We start from the raw sequence: 23,736 nt of genomic DNA, 5'->3' as shown, positions 1-23,736 counted from the left end.
CTTCATCTCCCCTTCCCTCTGTGTGTTTCAGGTCATTGCATATTTATCATGTCACAATTTAAATTTCAGGCTCTTTGGCTCAAAGCTTGCATCTTTATTTGAATTTGTTCACAGATTTGGGTACTCACACAACCAGTGAGAAGAGTACAGCTTAGGAAACTTAGAAAAACTGTGCCACTAGAACACTTTCCTATTCAACAGGGTGTCTGCATCACCTTTCATCTTCATAAACAGTAAGGAGAAATAACAGACTGGTTTGTATCAAACAGACTCTATTGCTTTATTAATCAGTGTTAATATACAGGTTAATTTTAAAAAAAGCTACAGTTTATGAAACGTACTGTCTACTTACAAGATACAAATCTAGGCCAATTGCCATGGTATCTATTGATGCTCACGCACTATAAAAAATCTACTTTTTTTTTCTGATATACAAAACCTCAAGCAAACATTCCGTGTTAAACATTCAGTAAAGATAACATTCTAATACAGTTTCCTATAGTGTTTTAGTGCAAAAGGAAATACAAATATAAAAATACTGAGGCTTGAATAAAAAACCACAACAAGAAGAAAATCCCAAGCAAGCTGGGGAGTTAGAGGTGAGTGTCAGCTATGGGTATTCTTCTAAGCTCTACAATCTGGGAGTTAGCCATGCTGCCACCATCCTGGCTGCCATGGCAAGATTCGTTATCACTGACACTGAGGCCTGCACCTGAAATAGAGAAAAAAAAACAAAAATAAGAATCAGTGAGAATGAAATTTTGACAGAGAAATGAGGATACTCTGTCCTACTCTGTTTTATTCTGATTATTGAAATGTTTCCCTACCCCCCAACCACGTAAATTCAGAATTTACCATACTGAATTCATGGATTATAACATTAGCTGACATAGATTTGTACCATACAGATATGCTTTTTCATAATTCCACTGTCATTCACTTTATTTGTCCCAGAATGTGGTAAAATAGATATTTAGAGGTTGCCTTGAAATCAGAAAAGCATAAATCAAGGCCTGGCTTGGACTGAGTTAATGATCTGGCTGTTAGCATTGGTATTTCCAAGGATTTCCTCAAAAATAATTGGTTTTTAATGATATAATTTCCAAGTTAAACAATAATTCCAGCTGTTTTAATAGGACAGTAATTTCGACATGAAAAAATTTATTGACCAAATATTCTTTAAACCCACATTTGACATAAATTGTTGTATTAAGTTTTACTTCTGCCAGAAGAGAGAAGTAAATACTAGATTTTTGTCCAAGGGAACCTCCAAAATATGTGTAGAAGAGACCTTGGGAGGCTACCTTCTCCATCCTTTCGTCACAGGACTTCTGCTAGCTTTCTGCTTCCTAAATGTTTGATGGGGATTTCATTTGGGCTTTTATTGTGGGGGAGGTTTGAGCAGATTCGTGTGAAGATTCACAATCCTGCACTAGTTTTTATGAAATGCAAATTTTTTCCAGACTGTTTTGTCACAAGAGATCTGTTGAAACTATAAACTTCAGTGCTTTTTCAGCTCCTCTCCTTGAGCTATAGAACAAATTCTACACAATACATGAGTTTTGAGGGCTTAAGGTGTCTAGGCTTTAAATTTGTTGAGAACTGCATATGAGTATAATGAGGCATGAGGATATCAATACGAATCACTTTCAAGTATGATCCTGTAGTGGTGTCATTTACAAATTATGGGGGAAATAATTTATTTTAGACAGAAGCAGATCAGTAACTACATGCAGTTCAAGGTAGTTACACAGGAATGACATCTGGCTCCAAACAGCCCTGAACAGAGTATGCTGGGAGAGGCAGTGATTTGCATCTCATACTGAAAAATATTTTCCAGAGTTTCTATAAGGTATAAATTGCATCTCTTATTTCTATCTCAGCTGACTTTCCAGTTTTTGGTTTATTCGACAAAAGAAAAGAGTAGTTTAATTTTTTTTGAGTTCCTTCAACTTTTTCTATGATCTCTGTTATTCCACTTCGACAAAGTTTTCTCTTAGCACCCTTCCAACCTCCACCCCTAAAGCAGAAAAGAAGTACTGTAAAGCAGGCTGAAGTGTGATGCTGCCTTGCTGTGGGAAGTCAGGCTGCAATTTTGAATACAGCGTTTGGTCCAGAGAACCTGCACAGAAGGTCCTGTAGGATTTTTCCACAGACGTCTGCACAAAGTCCTGGTAGGGGCCAAACTTGGCTCCATGCTCCATGATCCAGGGGTAAAGTGGGTCAGTTGCACCATGATCCTTCTTACACCTGGTTTTGGTGTTTGGGTCATGGAGGGAACATGCGTTCACTGACACTACTGAGTCCTTAGGTTGGCATGATCCAAGTTCTTGAGAAAACAACTACTGCCAGAGTTTGACAGGAATAAAAATCCATCAATATACAGAGATACAATAAAAAAAGTCAAGATTAGGATCTGAATTATTAAAATACTTGTTTATAAATGTATTGAAGTTGATTTAAATTTGTATGCACATTCAACCCTTTATTGAGCCAGATCCTAACATCCAAAAGGTGCTTGAAGGTCCTGGAAAAAACAGCGATTGTTTAAACTAGTTATTTTGATTGTTTGATTATTTTAGAAAGGAAACCTGACTGTAATAGGTAAGATGAATCAGACTGCTGTATTTACCACATGGAGATGGATGATCAAGCAAAAACCATGAATTAAATAAAATACTTCAAATGAAGAAAGAACACAATACTTCTTATGGAAGGTGAACACTGAGTGTTGGTGTTAGAAAGATATTTGTCTTACCAGTAGCTATACCGATAACGTGGCAACTTAGCACAGGATTTCCTTAAGAATCTTTTGCTGGCTCTAAAAAGATCAGGTATTGGTCTAATGATATTATACTATGTGTATTCTTAAATGTCATATATGTGCAAGTTTTGCCCATGCTATGTGCAAAGTCAGAGAAGATATTTTTTGTTACATAGGTTCTTATCAGGAACTTGGTAAGTCAGAGACTGAAACTGGGTACTTTAGGTTTGCAAAGGCCTTGCTCTGCTGATGCTGCAAAGACAAACTGTGTTAGAGTTGATCCTTTTTAGGAATAAGAACTGAAATGTAACCAGGATACCAGCTTACCAAACAGTCGGCAGGCTGGAAAGGGTATGACTGTTTACACAATTGAGTTTCACGGAGTTCATTGGTCCATTGTGTTCTCAGATTAGAGTGGAATTTAAACTCAATCAGATTCCAAAAAACATGCACTCTTCTAGAGATCCTAGAGTTGTGTGGTAGGTATGTAGCAGGGAGTTTTACTTTTTCCCAGTTTGTGAAGAAAAATAAGCAAGAATATGAAGCCTTCCTTTCTTTTCTTTGTGTATGCAAGGACTAGCTGTAAACTGAAAAGTCTCAGCTCAGGCTTCAAACCCAGAGAGGTTCCTCCACTGACATCTGCTGGTGAAGGGCTGTATTAGTGCATCCCTATGCCCCTGAAACAACAGCTGTTATCATCTGCCTGCTTAGAGATAGCTAAGACTTTCACTAAAACATTGTAAGGGAAAGAGCTTGTATTGTAAGCACTGTACTCATATCACTGGGAAAACTTTTTATCTCTCAAGCACTTATATCTTGCTTAATCAATCATAATTTTATTATATGTGTGGGATGTATACGAATAAGATACACAAACCAAATTTAATTTTTCTTTCAGGGTTTTAACTTCACAGAAGTGACACCAACAGACATCCAGCTTCTATAAAAAAAGTTCAGATTGAACTAAAAATGCTTACTGGGTATTGCACAGTCACATTCAATAGCCATCACATAACATATGTGTGACAACTACAGATGAGAAATTGAATGAATATGCAAACTTTCTTTCCTTTATTTTTTTCTTTGAAGTGAGCCCTTCAAAATAGAGAGGCAGATTGATAACTTTGCCACCTACAATCTATATGCCCTGTAATAGAAAGTCTCAAGGATGCTGCACTGAATACCTTTTAGAATTGAAATTTCAAATGTTTCCCCAGGTTCAGGATGGCCACATGACATGCTTTATTCTTAAACCAGGCACCTTCAGTGGGGTCACCAAGGTATATAAAATGCTGACTTTGGAACCCTAGCTGTATTAGATTGAAAATCATGAATCATTTTATATAACATTGTTATTGTAACAGCTGTATTTGTGTGGTGTTTTTAACTTAGTAGATTTTTCCAAGTATTTTCCATATCAGGGAATCATTAGCATATTTGCATCATATTAAAGAAATACTGGAATATTTCTATAGTACTTATCACAATTGCCTGCATTAAGATTTAAAAAACACTGAGGTATGAATGTAGCAGTATTCTGCTTAGTATATATCTGGATACTACCATGGTGGGTCACTCATCACCTCTGGAGGAGTTTGGGCCTCCCTCAAAGGCTTTGCTGTGTTTTGGTTTCACATTTCATCCCAAGGAATGAGTTGTTTTGGTTTTGTGCATCACAGAAAGAGAGAGGATAGGAGTATTTGTAAGACATAGATGGAAGTTCAGAAATCAGTAAAGCTATCATACATTTATTCATGCTTTAATGCTTCTCTACCAGAGTACAAGTCCTCAGGGAATTCTGGTACATTGGGCTTTATCCTCAATTATAATAACATATGACTGTGTTGCAATCCGGAAGGCAAAGTCTTACTAAATTGACTATCAATATAAACTTTGCACAAGAAATCAGAAGGGAAATGAAATCACGCCCAAAATTACAGACTTTTAAAGTTATTAGTGAAATCAACAAAAACTAATTCACAAATAGCTAACTTTCTCAGTAGAAGCTGTTTGAATCATTATGAGAGCCATAAATGAAATACAATAAAATTAATAAGTAAAAATTAATAAACATTTAAAAAAAGCTTTTAGCACATGTCAATGAGCAGGACATGCCCCTAAAGTATTTTTCCTACCATAATTGTTTTATTATTTCCTTCACATAAGCCACCTTGGAGCTGGCCTGTCTTCCAAAAGAACTCCAAAATAAAAGAAACAGCATGATGTAGCGAGCAGGGTGAATCCCAACAGTGTATTTCTGTATGGACATGAGCACATTTGATGGAAAGAAGGAATTATTTGGTAAGGCATCCAAATACAATGGCTGCATGATATAAGTAGCCCACTGGGTTCTCACACAAAACAGAAAAACCCTATCACCATGTGATCCTTGAACAAAGCTAGCATAACAGGGGGCTAAGAAACAGCACACTGCTATCCACCTGATTTGCTAGAACTGCAGTTGTATGTCTCCATCTGACCCAGCCTGTATTTCAGGTTAATCTGTAATTAGGCCCAGCATTAAAGACTGTGGAACCAAGGGTTAAGTGCACAGTTCTGTGACACATTCCTTTAGCAACAAGGCTGAGAGTGCCAGCACAACTATTTATGGGGCTGCACTGCACACTGCAAATTACTAAACAGTGACAAGTTGAAAACAAAGTTTTTCTGTGGAGAATTGGTTGATTTTTTTAAAAATCTGTCTTCATTTCTACAGCTGAGAATGGCAGAAAGGCAGGAATGAAATTTAGCTCTGCTAAAATTATTATACTCATTCCAAATGATCCAGGTTAAACCTTGTGGCCACAAAATTATTCCCTGTGACCATAAGTTGAAGTTACCTTCAGACAGCTCAGAACTACATGAACAGAAAGAAAAGATGAAGCATAATGGGGCATAAAAACATTTTTACATATTCCTCTGCTAGTCAGCCCTGATCCTCTCCCAGTCCTCAGAGTGGGAGCACTATAGCACTACTATAGGTAAGTTGTAGTATAGATTGACAGTTTTAGGGAACACAGATAATGGAAGGTTCTGGTTCAGTTTAACAAAGGTAAAGTTCAAACAATAGCATTTTTAATCTTCCTCCAAAAGAAACAGCCCCCAGTTCAGCAATGATAGAACCAGCTAATGTGCGGGGGAAAGCACCTTCTCCCTGCTCTTCCAGAATGAGGAATTCTCAGCCTTCCAAAATAAAAAGGAATTGAGAAGCTCCTCACACAGCAAATTACAGGTAAGAGCAGTTCAGCAAAAAGGCATCTTAGCTGCCTTTACACTTTTGCCTATTTAGAGAAGAAGTCATTGTCTTCCAATTGCCAATGACCACTTCCTTGGAGCAAGGACTGGCGCTCAAAGGGCCTCAGACTAACTCATGTTGATTGGGAGAGAGCAGGGAGTGGAAAGAAGAAGAAAAAGAGAAATCTAACTTGACTTCTTGTGGTTTCATGTGAGCACGAGCAATGACACAAGAGAGGAAGAAATGTAGTGCAGAGAGACTTAGAGATGAGCTCATTTCAGTGCCTGCTAGCTTAACTATTATCATAAAACTCCTTCCACTAAACCAGGTTGCTCAGAGTCCTATTAAACCTGGCCTTGAACACTTCCAGGGATGGAGCAGCCCTAGTTTCTCTGGGTTACCTGTGCCAGAGCCTCCCCACCCTCACAGGGAAGAATTTCTCCCTAATACCTAATCTAAACATGCCCTCTTTCAGTTCAAAGCCAATCTCCCTCTTCCTGTCACACTATGCCCTGTCAAAAGTCCCCCTCCAGCTCTCTTGTAGCCCCTTTAGGTACTGGAAGGGACTCAAAGCTCTCCTGAGTGCCTTTCCTCCAGGCTGACAATCCCAACTCTCTCAACCTTTCTTCATAGCAGAGGCTCTCCAGCCCTCTGAGCACCTTCATGGCCTCCTGTAGAAATCAGTCCATGTCCTTCACATTTTGAGGGCCTCATAATTAGAGGCATTTCCTGCAATGTAAATCAGCTTAGGATACATAGCATTATAAACTTACTGAATAAAAATACCTATTTATTATCAGCATTCCCAGTCTCCCATCCAGTTTAACTTTTCTTGATTCACTGAAGGGAACAACCTTCTGAAATTGTGTGTGCCAGGTCATATAATCTGCTACTCCCACAAATATCTTGCTGTTCTCTCTTGCAAGGCTCAGAGGTATTCCTAAAGATCATTTAGGTGACCTCCTGCTACAAAGCAAGTCCACTTGTACTTTAACTAGGTGGGCTTTGGTTAGTGTATGCCACATCTAATCAGGTAGGATTCCTTTGTCTCTTTGGTTGTCCTATCAGACATTCCTATGATAACTGATCTTTAAGATTTTCACTGGAAATCAGATTATATTAAGATACCTCATTAATTGTATCTCGTGGAATGGTGGCACCATTAGGATAAATAACAACATAGCAATAGAGCAAAATTTGAAGGGCAAAGGGAAGAGTCACTCACCAGTCTTTAAAGCAAATATTAGGTCATCAAACTCCTGTGATTCCTCATCAGCAACTAATGAGCTGGTACTGTATCCTCCAGAAGGGTGGAAAACATTACCATTTTGTGGACTCTGCTTAAAGGCAGCACTAGCTTGACTAGCAGGCTGCAAGGATGCCCTCTCCCAGTCTGCAGGCACCTGCAGAGTTTAAAAAGACACAAAATTCAGTAAGCATCAAAACTATTTTACAGAAAGTGGAAATTATGACCAGAGCTGAACTGAAGACCAAGAGATTTTGGAACCAGATATTCTGTCACTTCTATAATGAACCAGGAAGCCTTTTAAAACTTTTTAATAAATTGTATCTATATATCTATATCTACATCTATCTATATCTATCTGTCTATCTATAAATATATCTAGATCTAGATCTATCTATCTGTATCTCCTTTTCCCTTGCCTTTCCTTTCCTCCTGTATTGGGTTTTCATGGCCAAGTTTTGGTAGTGTGGAGGGTTACAGGGGAGCCAACTGGGGTGACTTCTGTGAGAAGCTACTGGAAGATTCTTCCATGCCTGGTTGAACAACCCCTGGCAGCCGCAAAGATGTATCCACTGCCACATCTGGGTCAATTAGAAATGGTGGTAATGCCTCTGTGATAACATATTCAAGAAGCAGAATTTAAAAAAGTATTATTGTGCAGATGTAACTGTGGCCAGTGAAGAGCAGGGTGAGAATTTGTGAGAGGAACATTTCTGCAGACACCAGAGTCAGTGGAGAAGGAGAGGGAGAAGGCTCTAGATGCAAGAGCTGGGACTCCCTTGCAGCCTGTGGTGCAGAACATGAGGAAGCAGCTGTGTCCTTGCAACCCATGAAGCAGTCCCATGCCAGAGCAGGGGGTGCCTGAGAGGAGGCTGTGAGAGGTGTTCAGAGACCACGCTGCAGCCTGTCCATGAAGGACTACGCCCCTTGGAAGAAAGAGCCATGCTGCAGCCGTCTGGGGGGGACTCTTGCCTGCGGGATGGACTCCCACTGGGTGAGTTCATGGAGAGCTCTCCTCTGTGCCAGGGACCCCATGTTCAAGCACAGGAAGGACTCCTCTCGCTGAGGAGCTGCAGAAGCTACGGATGATCAACTGACCATAACCCACATTCCTTGTCTCCCTGTGCTGCTGAGGGAGGAAGGAGACCTGGGAAAGAAGGAGGCTTGCTGAAGGGGGGAAGGTTATTAAGGTTGGTTGTTTTGTTTTTGTTTTTTTTTTTCATTATGTTGCTCTGATTTTGTTAGCAATAGATAAATTAATATTGCTAAGTACATATCTATATCATCTCCACTCCAGATGGTGCCTGGCATCCAGGCAGGGTAAACCGACTACGTCTTCCCTTCCCTTTTCCCTTTTATTTTCCCTTTCCCCTTTTTTCCCCCTTTTCCCTTTTCCCATTTCCATTCACTTCCTTTCCCCATTCCATTCCATTCCATTTTATTCTAACTTTATTGCAACTTCCAGAAGTTTTGATCATCATAACTCTGAGAAATTAACTGCATAAAGCCCATCTAAAACCTATAGTAAGCTGAAAGAATTAACCTGATATTTTCATTTCTCATGACCTCCTTTTGACACTTTAATCAATCTCCATAATAATCTGAAGACTCAAGTGTGAAAGAAGAAATTCTCTACGTGGGATGTTATCAGGGCACAGTAAGTTCCAAGAATAACATGGATAAAGATACCTATTTTTGTTATTAAAATAAACGAAAGAAAAAGCTCCCCCCTGTCAGACCTGTAACATTTAGCATCTTATTCCCATGTGTTACACTTCAGAACTAATGCTGAAATCTCTAAACAAGTTAATGGCTACAGAGAACTACAGAGCACTCTTACCTCTTCCATGGCACTGATGAGGTTCTGTGTGGACTTGCTGATCTCTCCTCCTGCAGCTGGCAGACCACTGCCATGTGTGAAAAATGCTGATCCTGGAGTTGCATGCCCATTCATGTCAACAGTGTAACTTGCTTTCACAGGACAGCAAAGTTGGTTGTGCAGGATAAAATACACCACAAAGACATAAAGACCCTTAAACAGAGATTGAAAGAGAAAAGCAGGCTGTGAAATGCAGGTAGCTTGGTTCAGAGCTTTCTGTGCAAACTAGTGGATGAAATCACTGTCCATCAGAGATCTAAAAGTTACAAGTAAGTTCAAATCCTGAGTTCCTCAGCTAAAAACACACAAGCACGCACACACACACACACACAAGTATTTTAAAATTATTATTTAGTTGAACCTACAGAGTTGCAAAGGAAAGCTACGACCCCAAAACCAACAAAACCAACTTGAGTTTCACAGTTATCATAAGAGTGAAAATGAGGTTAAAGGCCTCCCTTATAATAGTATTTGGCTGCTGTTCCTTAGCCACAATTCTTCATTTTCTTACTGACTTGCTAGTTTTTTGCAATCTTTACCTCATGCAAACTGCACTGCTGCTGTCACAGATAACATAACTACAAATTAGATGTTCTGTGATATGCAGTAATTCAGCACTGATTTCATTCCTGATTACAATCAAAGGCTCTGCTGTATGCATCTGCAGTTCTTCTTTAAAACCTGTTAATTTTGACCTTTAGTCTGGGACAAGACAAATAATATAACCATGTCTTATGTTTATAAAGAAATCCAGTAACTGAATTTCTCAATAAGAAATCTGACTTACTTTAATTTTTAAGTTGCACTAATACTGAGGGAAAATAATCCACTCCAACTGATAAATCAACCTGTTAAATAATTACTAAAGAAGGGGTTACCAAAATAGTACAGAAGGAAGTCTTCTGCATTCTTACCAATAGCTGCAATACAATTACATTTGCAATGTTTTTTTTATTCCCATTGTTCTCCAGAACCCTGAAGCTAATTGTACTAAGCAGAACAATTCATTTTAAAGGTATCCACTGGCATGGAAGTACGAACTGGGTTTACAAATAGTAAGGAATTTCATCTAATTATATTTGTGAATTCCTAACAAAAGGAATTTTGAAAATACTTGAAAAAAGAAGAGACTGCAAATACCCAACAGCACCTCATGATACATGGACTGATAATTTCTATTGCGAAAATGATATGACAGAATCATCTGGTCCCAAGTGACACATAAGAAAAGCTAATGGGATTCAACAGGATTTCAATCTCAGCTGGTTAAACACTGGAGATACTCTCACACAGCTGCTATAAAACCATACAGCTCTGCTTATGAGATTTTTTTAACAGAAAACTGCTAAAACCACTAAAAAGCTATTTTGAGAAAACATGTTCCTGCTTTTCCAGATTATTGTTTATTTGTCATGACAAGTCAGAGCAGTTCACTGAGAGGAAATTTCTTTGTGATACACATAAGTAAATACATTCTATAAAATAGATGTAAACATGTTTGAGATGGTAAAAAGGAACTAAAATATCCTTTCATTCTATAAACAAGTTCAAGGACTCTGATATACTTCAAACATAATGGGGCCAGTAAATGGATTTATTTTAATTTAAGTTGTTATGGATATGAAAAGGATAAAACCCCCAAGAAGAACAGATTATAGTGACAATACAAAATTCAGAGTAGCCTCTGGCAGTTCAGTCTCTGAGGGCCTAGCCACAAAAGCTGCACACACATTTCAAGTAGTTTTGTACTTTTCAAGAAAACTCAATAGCTGATGATGTAGCACACCTGTCTTTTGAAATTGCAGGGACACAAGGCATTGATATACAAGGTCCACGACAAGTCACTCTCCTCAAGTAGTTTCAAGTGTGGACACTCAATTTTCTAAAACAAACACTCATAGAATAAAGTGTCACAATTATCTCCTTAACTTGGTCTGTCTCCTGATGTAATTCTCTGATGATGAGACAACTCCTCTGGGTCCTTCCCTAATAGTCACTTGGACACACAGGGAGGTTATTTTAATGCCTAAGAACAGGAAAAGTCAAAGGCTGAGACAGATAGCAGAACCAAAACCTGTGTTTTACTTCTCCTGTCTTGCAAGTTGTTAGAGCAATGTCTTACCAACAGAAGTTCATACCTAATGAAACCCAATACTCCTATGCAGACAATACATTTAGACAGGAATTCTTGCTGGAAAGAGAATTCCTTGGCTGGACAAAGGATGGATCTTTCTTTCACCTATATTCCCCTCTAAATCTAGAATCTCCAGAAGATAATGCTCTGTAGATGTGAATTTCTTTGTACCATCACTGTAGTTTTGTTTGAAGCACCAAAAGGGTTTTGTGGTCATATTCTGACAGTCCTGTGTCCCTGTTAAAAACCCCCAGGAAGGTAGTTAGGAAGCTGAAACAAGTCAAATGGTCCTGCTCAGGTTGCATTGAGTTCCAAAGACCATACATATGATGTCATGCAGTATGAATTTCTGTTTCTTTTCAAGCCAGCAGCTACCAAGGTGTTTACTCTGAAAGAGCATGGACAGCGTGCAGATACTTAGGTTGTTGTCAGCACAACCACAGCTTTCAGTTTCAGGGGGTTTTTTCAAAAGCACCAGTCTGAGAATTGAATGATCTTTCATCATTCTTGTGACTCGTGTTTCTTTTCTTTTCAACCTTTAAAACACTGTAAAAACAGTCATAAATTCCATGAAAATAAGGTTGTTGGCATTGTAATATATGTTTTCTGTGTTTTCATATAAACAACTCTAGCCAGCTTGGATGTACTTTTTTAGAGACTTACAAACCTTGTCGTCGGTGTCTGGACTAAGAATGAAATGAAGACAATAGTTTATTTTTGCTGGCAAGCCTGCTGGGAACCTACACCCTCCATTAGGATTGAAAAGAGGTTGCTTAAGGTGAGGATATTAATTAAAACAGGCAATAATATTTCTGTTAAATGTATGGGAAATATTAATTTTTTATTAGAAGTTTTCATTAAAAAAACCTAAGCTAAACCCAATCCCCAAAATCTCAGCCTAGTACCAGCAACCTCTGCTGTTGCATATATATTGGGAGCCATGCTCCTCAACTCATAAGCATGTGCCAGGGGGCCAGGAAAATCTCTTGGGTCCCAGATTACAATGACTGACTAATAATCTGAGTTTGACTGGGGCCCTATGGAAGCACAGTGAACAAATAAGCTCAAGAACTAGGACTCCAGAGGGTTAATAGTGATTCTACATAAATTCTGTGCATTGGGCCCCCAGGACTACTTAGAAAACATTTAACCCTATTTCATTTATGGTTAAATTATGATAGTAGTGTTAGTAAAATGCCACAGTAAAACATCAGAGAAAAAGGTGTAGTAACGAATTTCCTATGGAGAAAGGTGGGAAATGCTCCAAGCAGACAATTAGACTGTCCAAAGGAGGGAGCACAAACAGGCAACTTATAGTTCTCAAACATGGTGCTTATATGAAAAAAGCCTGCAAGAGACTGTCTGCAAAGACTGCTGGTTATTTTACTGATATTGGCTCATGGAAGACAATTAAACTCTTATAATTTCATCTCAGCAAGCTGGTCTGGCTCATAAACTCTTTTGTAGTGTTATGACAGGGAAAAAAATATCCATATACACACGGGTACAACTGTGTGAAAGAAAGCTCACATGGAAAAGTTTGATGGGACAGTTTTGTTCAGTGAGGTGGGAGCAGCCTCAGTGCTGCTCCAGGTTATGCCAGTAGCTCACCTTACAAGAGACAGTCATGGAGAAGGCAGTGGGAAGTGGCAGAGGGAGAGAGAGTGGTCTTAAGTTGAAACAGGGAAGGTTCCAACTGGATATGAGGAAAACATATTTAATGTAGGGGTAACTAAGCACTGGAGCAACCTGCCCAAAAAGACTGTGGAAATTACTCCATAGAAGAAGAAGGGAGTCTTTTCTGTTATATCTGTACACAATATAATTGGTGAGAGGGTTCATGCATTTGTGTGAGGTGAGTTTTCCTATACAACAGATTGATTTATTTATTTTGAGGAGCAGTTGCAGCAAACTAGCTAACTAAGGACAGAATACATTCACTCGTTTTACACCTCACGAGATCCCATAAGGACTGGAGGACTGATCCACAGGAAACCTTCACTGCACACTGAAGACTCAGAGTTTCTCTCTGGCCTCTAACTCTGTGTGCCCAAATTACTGATATGACACTACAGTACATCTAAATTAGAAAACTGAGCTAACTAGTTACTAATAATGAGTAAGGATAAAAGAGATTGTAGGTAATCAACAAATCTTTTCATCATCTCCTTTTTACATACAGAGAGAAAACCAAGATGCTTACTGCATCACATGATTTTATTATTGTTCTGATAAACACAAACACACCAAAGTATTAGACTAATTTTTGAAGCTAATATACAGTATATATCTCCCACAAGTATTTTAACCATGTCTGAAATACCCTACCCCGAAAACACCTGTTTTCAACAGAGAAGTTAATTCAGATATGATCATCTGTTTTAGAGGAATGGTATTTCTATATATAAAGTATCTTAAGAAGACTTTTGTGAACAAAAAGTGATTTCATCACTCCATTTTAGCCATTTCTCAACCTGCTTCAGCACTAAAAAAAATAATTTAAATTTATTTTAATTAATTAAATTTAAATTTAATTTAATTTGGAAAATTTTGGTTGTTAACTATCATCACATGACTGTATCACTAAAAGTTGCTTTTCTAAAGGAGAATACTTAAAGCAAAATTAAGGCTTCTAAGCAAAGCTGACCTCTTGGTCAGACCAAAAATTTCAGTTACCAGAAATGACTCACTCTGATCCTTAAAACAGAGTGTCTAAAAAATACACTATTATTTTTACACTTGCACCTTTATTCATGCCAGGTGCCAAAAACACCCCCATAAAGAACACAAATGTATCTTGGACAACAGAAGAATTGTCCATAGTTGGATCTGCTCTTTGTCATTACTGTATGATAGTTTAGGCTTTGGTTAGTCTTACTTCAGATTTTTAATTTTATCAGGTGAGATTTAATTTCATTCTCTGTCTGGACTGTGTGAATTTACTGTTGCCAACCAGTCCTAGGAAGTCCTTTCCTTGTTAATTTAGTGATCACACTGTTCTTCTTGGTTGGCTGTCAATGGTCAGGGGTGCTGCTGCCACTTCTGGTGGTGTGCTATTCAGCGCCTTGGTTGATTCCTTGTGAACTTCCCTAGGGTTTTCATTAATTTATGGGAAGTTCTTTATGTTGTTTTCCATCACTGGCTGGTCAAAGACTGCTGTGGATTAACCCTGATTTACATAACAAGTGCCTACCTCTTTTGGGAAAATTATCAGTCTGATTAATATAAATAAATTGCATGTTTCACTAAGTTCAAAAGCTAGTCTCTGCAAAGCAAGAAATTACTCACAAAATTAAAGGAATCATATTCAAGAAATCATAATCAGTGCCATTGTGCAAAGCATGATATAAATTTGATAATATCATCTTTCCTAGTAATTTTTGATTAGTTATGGAACTGAATCTTACATGCAGTAGTATTATTAATGTGAGCCAAATGGCAAACACAAAACATATATTTATCTATTTATTTCTGCAAGGAAAACTTTCCTTCCTTTCCTGCTTCCCTTCCTTCCTTTTTCTTTTAGAGATCATTATAATAAATTGCATGCATGGCATTTTTCTATGCAGTTTTCAATGTACATTTTATTTTGCCATTATTTTCTTCAATCACATTTTATTTTGAAAGCAAATTGAGGATCTTTTATTGTTGTTATTAAGACTGAAGTATCATCTTAGTCATATGATACTAATCTGCAGCCATCACTTAACCTCTCCCACTCCTGGCTCTTCAGAAATAATAACCTTTGAAATATAAATCAAAGACCCCTTGTTTATATGTGGTTCTGTTTCTTAGCAAAGTGATTGCTGTAAAACTGCCTGTAGCAGTGCAGCCCCATCAGCTGATGATTGCATTTAGTAAGTAGACTTTGGACCTGCTGTGTATCAACTGTTAGAATGTTTATTTGCCGTTAAGCGTCAGTTTTGATGAAACAATTGTAACTCTTATCAATCCTGCAATTTATCTTATCACAGTTTCAACTGTGAACATTTACTGCTTATCTGCACTTTGGTTCCTGAGGCATTTACACCCTATTTTGCTCTGTACAACAAGATTAGTGTCAGTTACAGCTGAAGACCTAAAAATTAACATCAAAAGCAAAAACTCAATAAGAAATGTAATCAAGGATAAATAAATGTAGTTTAGGAACGCAAAACCCATACCATGTCAGTAGGTATCACCTGGTGAACCAGCCACCACACACACACACACAGACACAGACACACACACACACACACACACACACAGAGACACACACACACACACACAGAGGAGCAGAAGCCATCTTAAAAAATGCAATGAAGAAAAGTAATAATTCATGTATCTATCATTAAACTGAAAGTGCATTTACAGGTCTGCACTGAGATACACTTATTTTGAGTGCTTTCAGTTTTTGGTAAATTCCACAGATAAATATGTTACAGGTATATTCTGTAATAATGAAAAAAAATATTGTGCTTTCAGCATTTTAAACAAGTTTTCCTAATATTAATGTCTCATCTGAAACTTTAGTGTACACTGCCAAGTTTCTCTTTATGCAGAGCCAGCTATGCCAACACCATGCTGAATCTTGCAACTCTTGCTCAAAGCCAAAATCATAAATTCCTTTCTGGCAAACTGCACTCATCTCAGATTTAGTCTAAACTTGGCTAAGTCTTACCTGACAGGTTCACACACTTTGGCACATGTTTAAAAACCAGATTTGCTTGGATATTCAGTATTCACTATAAATATTTTGCATAGCTCTCAGCACACTTGTAACTACTCCTACACAACTACCATTTTTACCTCTGATTTCAGCACTGTAAATAGTGGAAAAGGTCTTGGGGGTTTTTATTCCAGTTTTTTTTTAGGGTTTTTTGGTTGCAATTTTGTGACTTTTTTGGTTAGTTGTTGTTATTTGTTTCAAGAGCACAGATTCAGCATTAAAAGAGGGGTGTTAAGCTTGAAAATGCACTGAAAATACAGATGATTAGCCAAACTTGCAAACTGTGTAGATTGAGATAGAATAAGATTCTGTCCCTTCCTTCCAATGCAGTCATCCTGGAAATACAAAGAAAGCCCTATTTTGGTATTTCAAGCTTAACAGAGAAAGAATGACTGAGTTGAACACTGAAGGCAGGAACTTGGGAGAGGTGTAGGGAGAACATGAGAGAGACAGCACTTAGAAGCAGCTTGCAATTTCCCCCACAGCTCTGGCTCCAGCCACTCCTTATAGAGAGTCAGTAAGACTCTGTGAGAGTCATCAAATCTCAGCAATCACAAATGGTGGCAGAAGGTTAAGAACATATAAGAGCAAACAAAGCAAACTGGCACCCCATTGCTCCCCATCTCTGCCCCAGTTCTTAGCCTGTGAATTTTTTCACCCTCTGCTTTTATTCATTTTTCTTTCCTGCACAGGCAACAGAAACTGGAGAAAATATCCTTTGAGGTCCTCTTTGCATTAGGTTCTTCTTGTGCTTTATCCTATGAAGAAGACCTCTCTGGTAGCAAAAAGTGGTCAGATCACATACCAACGAAACCAGACTATTTGTCACTGATAAACCAAACACAAAAAAGAACAGAAGACCAAACACAGTAAGGTTATGCTCACACATTTTCAACTCCTAGAAATATTAGAAGTCATACGTTTTCACATAAACTTAGTAAAATTTTTCAAATACTTACTCTCATACTTGCTTTCCATGGTAAACATTTATAACCAAACCCACACTTTAGACCATACCTTCCAATCTAAGCATACTACTGCTTTTCTTGCTTTCCCAGAGAAGAAAAGTTGGATAAAAAAGCCTTTCCAACATCTGGTTCTAATTCAAGAGATTCCCTAACAGTCTCACAACAGTTGATTCTCTAGTTATATCTGAAAGCAAGTTGAAAACTCAAACAAGAAGATAGCAATTGCAAAAACTACATTCAAAGACCAGACATACCAGCATCACAGTGCACAGCCAAAAAAAGAACTATTCCTGCACCACATTATTATTTTTATTGTTATTTTTTGTTAAAGCAGCAATTTCTCTTTATGTGTATTAATGACTGATATACAGGAATAAAAGAAACAGGGAATAGAAAGTAGGCTTTTCGTGACTGGAAGAGTCAAAAGACAGAGGCTAACTTTGTGTTTATGGCATTAGAGAAAATCTCAGAGTTAAGCTAGAAGTTATTGTTATAACAACATTTTTCCCCTTTAAGGAATTTTTTCAGTGTTGTAATCTCTCTCATGCCTACCATTGTCTCTTTGATTCTTGTTACTCTGACTGACAAACTGGATAAACTGTCTATTTAGGAGTATTTCAGTGAAGTGCCATAAAAAGCTGTATAACAAGAACTCTGCAACTTCAGAAGTCATAAATGCAAGAAACCTTAAAAAAATTCTGTCTTGGATGCAACTGAAGGGTTGTAGATAACTGGAGTAATTATTTGTCATATCTTCTGCTTGAATGTTTTAGGGCAAGACTGATGTGAATAAGTGTGTTGGGGTACTCCAGCATTCTCTGACCATTTGGAAAACCCTTCAGTGAATCTGCAGCCAGTAAAAGAGCTACAGACATGCAAGGCTGTAGGGAACCAAACAAGGTCTCGCCATGTTCAACCATCCCTTAGTTGAAACTGACCCCAGCAAATATCTTAAAATTAATTTTTTATTATTTTTACAACCAGAATAACAGATGTGTAAGTTATTTCAAGAAGCAATTTTGCCAGACAACTGACTTTCTCAGAACTACAGTTCTTGTATAGCAGGCTTTGCTGTTAAGTGATAGTCATGTGAACTGTCAGCAATTTATACTTCCTTCTTCCCTTGATTTTAGTGAAAAAATCCTATAGATACTTACTATCTTTCCACAGATTCAACGATGGCAGACGACAAGTTTTATAAAGCAGGAAGATAAAACTGTTTAGGTTAGGTATGCTCCTCAAGAAAAGGGAAATGTGGGCAAAAATGAGGACAAGGACTAGATGTCCTTCCATATCTGCCAACTAGGTGAACAAGAGAAGGCAGAGGTATCATTTGGCTCTGTCATGGAAATCACTCACTTTTTTTCTTGAGAAAATAAGCCCCCAGTCTGTGCAAGGAGAGAATAAAATGTACCTCAAGAGAACACTTCAGATCTCTTTTCACAGGGAGTGCTACTCAAAGTAAAATAAAAAACAGACTCATTACTAAATAGGGATTTGATCAAGAATCACACAATGCTAAGGGTTTGGAATATGTCTTAAAGATCATCTAGTCCTGACCCCAGCTGCCATGGACAGGGACACCTCTCATTAGACCAGATTGTCCAAGGATTTATCCAAAATGGCCCTGAACAGTACCAGGGCTGGGGCACCCACAGTCTCCCTGGGCAACCTGTTTCCTGTACCTTGCCATCCTCACAGAGAAAAAACTCTTCCTCATATGTAACCTCAATTTTTTCAGTTTGTACCCATTATTCTTGTCCTATCACTACAGTTCCTAATAAAGAGTCCCACTCCAGCTTTCCAGTAGGCCCTCCTCAGTTGCTGGAAGGTTGCTAGGAGGTCTCTATACAACCTTCTCTTTTCCAGGCTGAACAGCCTCAACTTTCTCAACCTGCCTTCTTAGGAGAGATGCTCCAGTCCTCTTATCAACTTCTTGGCCCTCCTCTGGACTTGCTCCAACAGTTCCACATCCTCCTTCTGTTGGGACACCAGAACTGTACACAGCACTCCAGGTGGGTCCCACAAGAGCCGAGCAGAGGGGCAGAATCATCTCCTTCCTCCTGCTGGCCACACTCCTTTGGATCCGGCCCAGAGCACGTTTGGCTCGCTGGGCTGTGAGCGCACACTGTCAGCTCATGTTGAACTTTTCATCAACCATCCCCACCAAGTCTTTCTCCTCAGGGCTGCTCTCACTCACTTCTCTGCCCAGCCTGTAGGTGTGTTTGGGATTGCCACCACTCAAGTGTAGGACCTTGCACTTTGCTTTGTTGAGCTCCGTGAGGTTTGCATGGACCCAGTCTCAAGCAAGTCAAGGTCCCCCTGGATGGCATCGCTTCCTTCCAGCATGTCAGCTGCAACACACGGCTTGGTGTTGCCTGCAAACTTGCTTGGGGTGCACTCAATCCCATCACTCTCAAGCCTTCTAGTAGAAACCATTGTCTTGAGGCTTTTTTTAGAAAGCTTTCTAGAATTTGCATTTGTGTGTTACAGCTGGTTTTTTTAATGGAAAAGAACATTGCCACAAAAATTTCCATCAGGACTTTTTAAACAGTCTCGGACAAAAACACCAACGAAGTGTAAAAAAAAAAAAAAACGAAAATTTACAGAAAATAGAAAGCAAATTAAATTAACATTTGAGGCAATTCCAATGGTTCTAAACAGGGATTCCTCTGCATTTCTGAGACAAGTACAACACTTGGGAGAGTAATGGCTGACATAAGATAACTAAGTATATATAGTATAATTGAATATTATTTAATATTTTACATAGTATTAAGTATTTATGTATTAATTCTACTAATAAAAACAAAAATTGTATATAAATACATACCAATGTAATGACAAAGGATATATAAATATATTTCAAAAATAAGCAAGTGGAACATTTGGTTTCTACGTGTTGGTACATTCATTGAACTTTGCCACAAAGTAGCTTTACTCATAGTCAGTAAAAGATAGTCTAAGTCATGGAATATATATCAAAACTGTTGGTTCTCCTTGCACTTGGAAAATGAAAAGCTCCCTTCTCCTTCTTAGAAATTTTCTGCAATGGATTAATGCCAGAAATTACCTAAGACATGTTTGCAGCACTTAACAGAAATATTTCGACCTGGTCTGTGATGAATTCCTGCTATCTGTGGAGGATTTCTTCAAAGAAAAATTGTAGGAACTGTTGAAGGGTGGACTTTCACATGTTTTTAAAAGCAAGACATTTCTCAGCTGGTTTTTGTTGTTTTGTTTTTGGTTTGGTTTCTGAGCATTTTTTGGTTTTGTTTTTGTTTTGCTTGTTTATTTTTATTTTAGCTTTTATTTTCCTATTGCTTAGCATATAATATATGTCTTTCTGAGGCCTTCCACTTTGTGTGAGGGCTGAAGATTACCATCTATTCTTTTCCAGCACCTTTCTACAGTCCTGCTTGTTCTGCAGGATCATGCTTTCTCATTGCCAAATCATCCAAAGCGTTTGACAGAGATATCTAGGCTGCATGGAAAGTACAGCGCAGAGCAAACACAGACAGCCACCAGCTGCAGAGCTGTAGCGTGGGTCAAGAGGAGAGTGCATGGCTCTGACAAGTTTTGTTTTGTTTTTTGCTTTAGTACTTTTGACTTTGTCAGCCTTTGCACTTTTTTTGTTCCCAGCGGCAGCAAGACAGCTAGCAGTTCTGCCATTATCCCTCCACCAACTGAAGCTGGGAGAAAGCTCCAACCTTGTTCCTCCCTGCAGATTTGATTCCAGACAGAACTGGCTCTGCCTGCTGAGCAGGACCAACACAGAGGTGAGCTCGACAAGCCTGGAGGTACTTACAAGTCAGATCTGATGGGGAATACTGACATAATTGGACTTCCACCTCCAAAATTTGCATGTTCATATGTTTGCAGAAGCTTTTTGGCTCCTCACTGAAGTCAGCAGAAGAAATGGGCTGATAAGTGAGTAATGAAAAGTCTGGTGAGATGTAAAAACAATTTCCTGAGGGAGTTTGTAAGAAATTCTGAAGTGAGAGAGGGAAACTGTCAAGCAGGCAGATTTTGAAGCAATTTTATGTTAAACACAAAAAACATAAATCTATATAAAACCCAGTGACATAAGGAAGTACTGGAATTCTCATAGGCTGGTGTGGCAGTGTCATTTAATGTATTTAATAATTACAATAATTCATATAATTTAATGAATGTAGAAATTTGTAGGGTGACATTCAATATTCCATTCCAGTGAGGCTGCTGGGAATGGTAAGAACCTGAGCATGTTTTTTTCTTTTTCTGCTGCTATACTGGGCACAATCTCTTCACCACCAACACCAGGATGGTGGTCCTTGATACAGGGTCCCTCAGAAGACTTCAGTATAATGTAACATAATGACACTACTTAACTCAGTCAAGACAACTTCTCCAAGGCCTCTCTGTAAAATCACAGCCTCTCTCTCCACATACACCTCACAGTCAGTCCATGTTTCTCCTTAAGAGTGTTTCAAAGCTACAACAGCTTGTGAGGATTTTTTACTGTGGTGTCTGTGCTAAGACATAAAAATATTTTCAAATGTTTATATTAATATATATATATTTGTGTTTACCTGTATTTATCTATAACTATATAAACAAAACTATATAACTATGTTTATGTAAAGGTAATTTAATATTGATAAACTAGGCACAAAGCACAATTGTTCTCTGAACACTCAGCAAAAATGCAAGTTTTAACATTCAGATGAACTTCAACCCTATATGTTAAGTAACTGTAATTCAGATACAGAACTCCTTAAAGCATATGCATTCAGTTATTTGCAACGGCACTCACTGCATTAGGTTAAGGTTCATGCACAATGAATTACTACATGCAAAACTACAGGTAAAATTAAACACAAAATTACATTACCAGAAGTAAAATTTGTGGCAAGGATGATAACACTGGTCTCTTCCCTCTAATTTTGTCTATTACAAATAATTTTTACAAACTAAGTCAAACCATGTCAGAAAAGTGGCATAGTTTAGTGTGTGCTAATGCTCTTTGTCAATGAAAATGAGGGTGGTAATCTAAAAAGAGACATTTCCAGGAAGAGGGTCTTTATTTAGATTGTCCTGAAAATCATTCATCCCACAGCTCCTTCTACTTTCTGCTGTTACAGGAATTTAATGTTCTGTTAGAGCTAACTTTGGTTTCCAATTAGAAAATGAAATTCATTCCAAAAAATAAAGTACTTGAGGAAATACAGACTGAGAGATTGGTGGTAATGTGGTTTAACAAATTAAGAACAAATGGGAAATGTAGGAGCCATTAAGACTGCTTCACATTGCAGGTGTTGCATTGACCAGAAAAGTCACTTATCTTCCCATAGTTTTTATTCCTGCCATCTATAACAAAATTATAATACCTATCTCTGAAGATCGACAGGCTGATCAGACAGACATGGCTATCTACAGGTGAACTACAAAAATAATTGTAAAAAAAAATAATACCTGTTTTTCATATATAATTGTATGCTGTTGTGATGATTTGCACAAGCAGAAAATTATTATTCATGCGTTCTTTGAAATTTCTTTAACACACATGAACTTAAAATTTATATTACATAAAATACTATATTTAGAAGTTTTCATTTTCCATATTTATTTTTCCAAATTTCTGTAAATTTGTCTAAATATAACAAATAGTTATGTGGTTTACTACAAACATATTTGCTGCAAAACTATCAAAATTTTAATTAATTTAAATATTTCTAAGGTTTCATAACCTACTCTAAAGAAACTTTCTCAGCTGGTTTTCATGTGTCTTCAAGGAAAGTAGGACAGTTAAACTGTTTTTCAAGTGATTAGTATAACAACTTCAGACAAAATTTAGCACACACAACTAGATCTTGGTTAGAACATTTTTAGATTATTTCTTAGAGTTTAGACTAAGTCTTTAAAGAGTGATTCTTAAAAAAACCTTCAAGTGGTCCAAATATCTCATCATGACTCCCTGGCCTTACTTGGAGCTTTGTGAAGGTCTTCTTCACTGTACTTATCTGCAAAGCAAAGACCCTGCAGAAATGCAGATGAAAATAATTTGTTTCTCCTTCTGAGATTACCTATTTCTTAGGGGAAAGTAAAAAGGGATTCTGAAATTAACCCAAAAAATACTGGGATGGGTGATTTCAGACTTTCTGTTTTCAATGTATACAACATCTAGTTTAGATTTTTTTTAAATCCAGGCAGAAAGGGGCAAAGACGTTTAAAGTCTGTCTTTGGGATGAAATCACAGAGCCTAAATACAGAAATGCTATACTAAGTGAAAGCAGGAGCATCACATATATCTGGTGAAGCATCCTTTGGAATCACATTTCCCTCCTTATTGACCACATAAAAAGTCTTTGGACATCAGTGTGATAAATTAGGTACCCAGTGGTGGGGAGTATTTTCTGTTCACTAAAAGAAATTAAGAATTTAAAAGAGAGAATTAGAGAATTAAAACCAGATCTCTAAATACATATTCCTTTTATGAAGTAAAATTTTCTGTCACATACATTGGCCTACTTGGCTAATAATGGGGGAGACAAGCTAGTGTGCAAATAACTAAGCCCTAAAGGAAAGCAGAAGTCTTCATGGAGAGAATCACTGATTTCCTGTTACCTTTCAGAAGTCAGGAATGAGAAAAAGGTTCTGCAAGAACTGCTGGCTCTGCTTTACTCAGAATGAAATCACTCTGTGTATTACAATGCAAATTTTCTCTTCTCTTGAACTCAAAATCTTAATCCCAGAGAGTTCTGGGGCATAAGAAATACCAAAATTTCAAAATCTACCACCAGTTATGATAAGTATTTGAACG

The 23,736-nt window shown here is 37.8% G+C and overlaps 1 protein-coding gene across 1 annotated transcript in view; it reads right to left on the bottom strand.

Moving 5' to 3' along the window:
- Nucleotides 1-401: 401 nt before the first annotated feature.
- Nucleotides 402-23,736, bottom strand: part of ADGRV1 (adhesion G protein-coupled receptor V1) — a 262,471-nt gene continuing 239,136 nt past the window's right edge. The window contains exons 91-93 of the mRNA XM_059493101.1: nucleotides 9,086-9,277; nucleotides 7,225-7,402; nucleotides 402-712 (exon numbers count right to left, since the gene is read on the bottom strand). Coding sequence (XP_059349084.1) covers nucleotides 594-712; nucleotides 7,225-7,402; nucleotides 9,086-9,277 — 489 coding nt within the window. The 3' untranslated portion in view covers nucleotides 402-593. The remainder of the gene's footprint in view (nucleotides 713-7,224; nucleotides 7,403-9,085; nucleotides 9,278-23,736) is intronic.

Source organism: Ammospiza nelsoni, chromosome Z (genome assembly GCF_027579445.1).
Source record: "Ammospiza nelsoni isolate bAmmNel1 chromosome Z, bAmmNel1.pri, whole genome shotgun sequence".
NCBI classification, from domain to species: domain Eukaryota; kingdom Metazoa; phylum Chordata; class Aves; order Passeriformes; family Passerellidae; genus Ammospiza; species Ammospiza nelsoni.
Note: the sequence above shows the minus strand (reverse complement) of the source record. Positions and strands in the feature narration are given on the sequence as shown.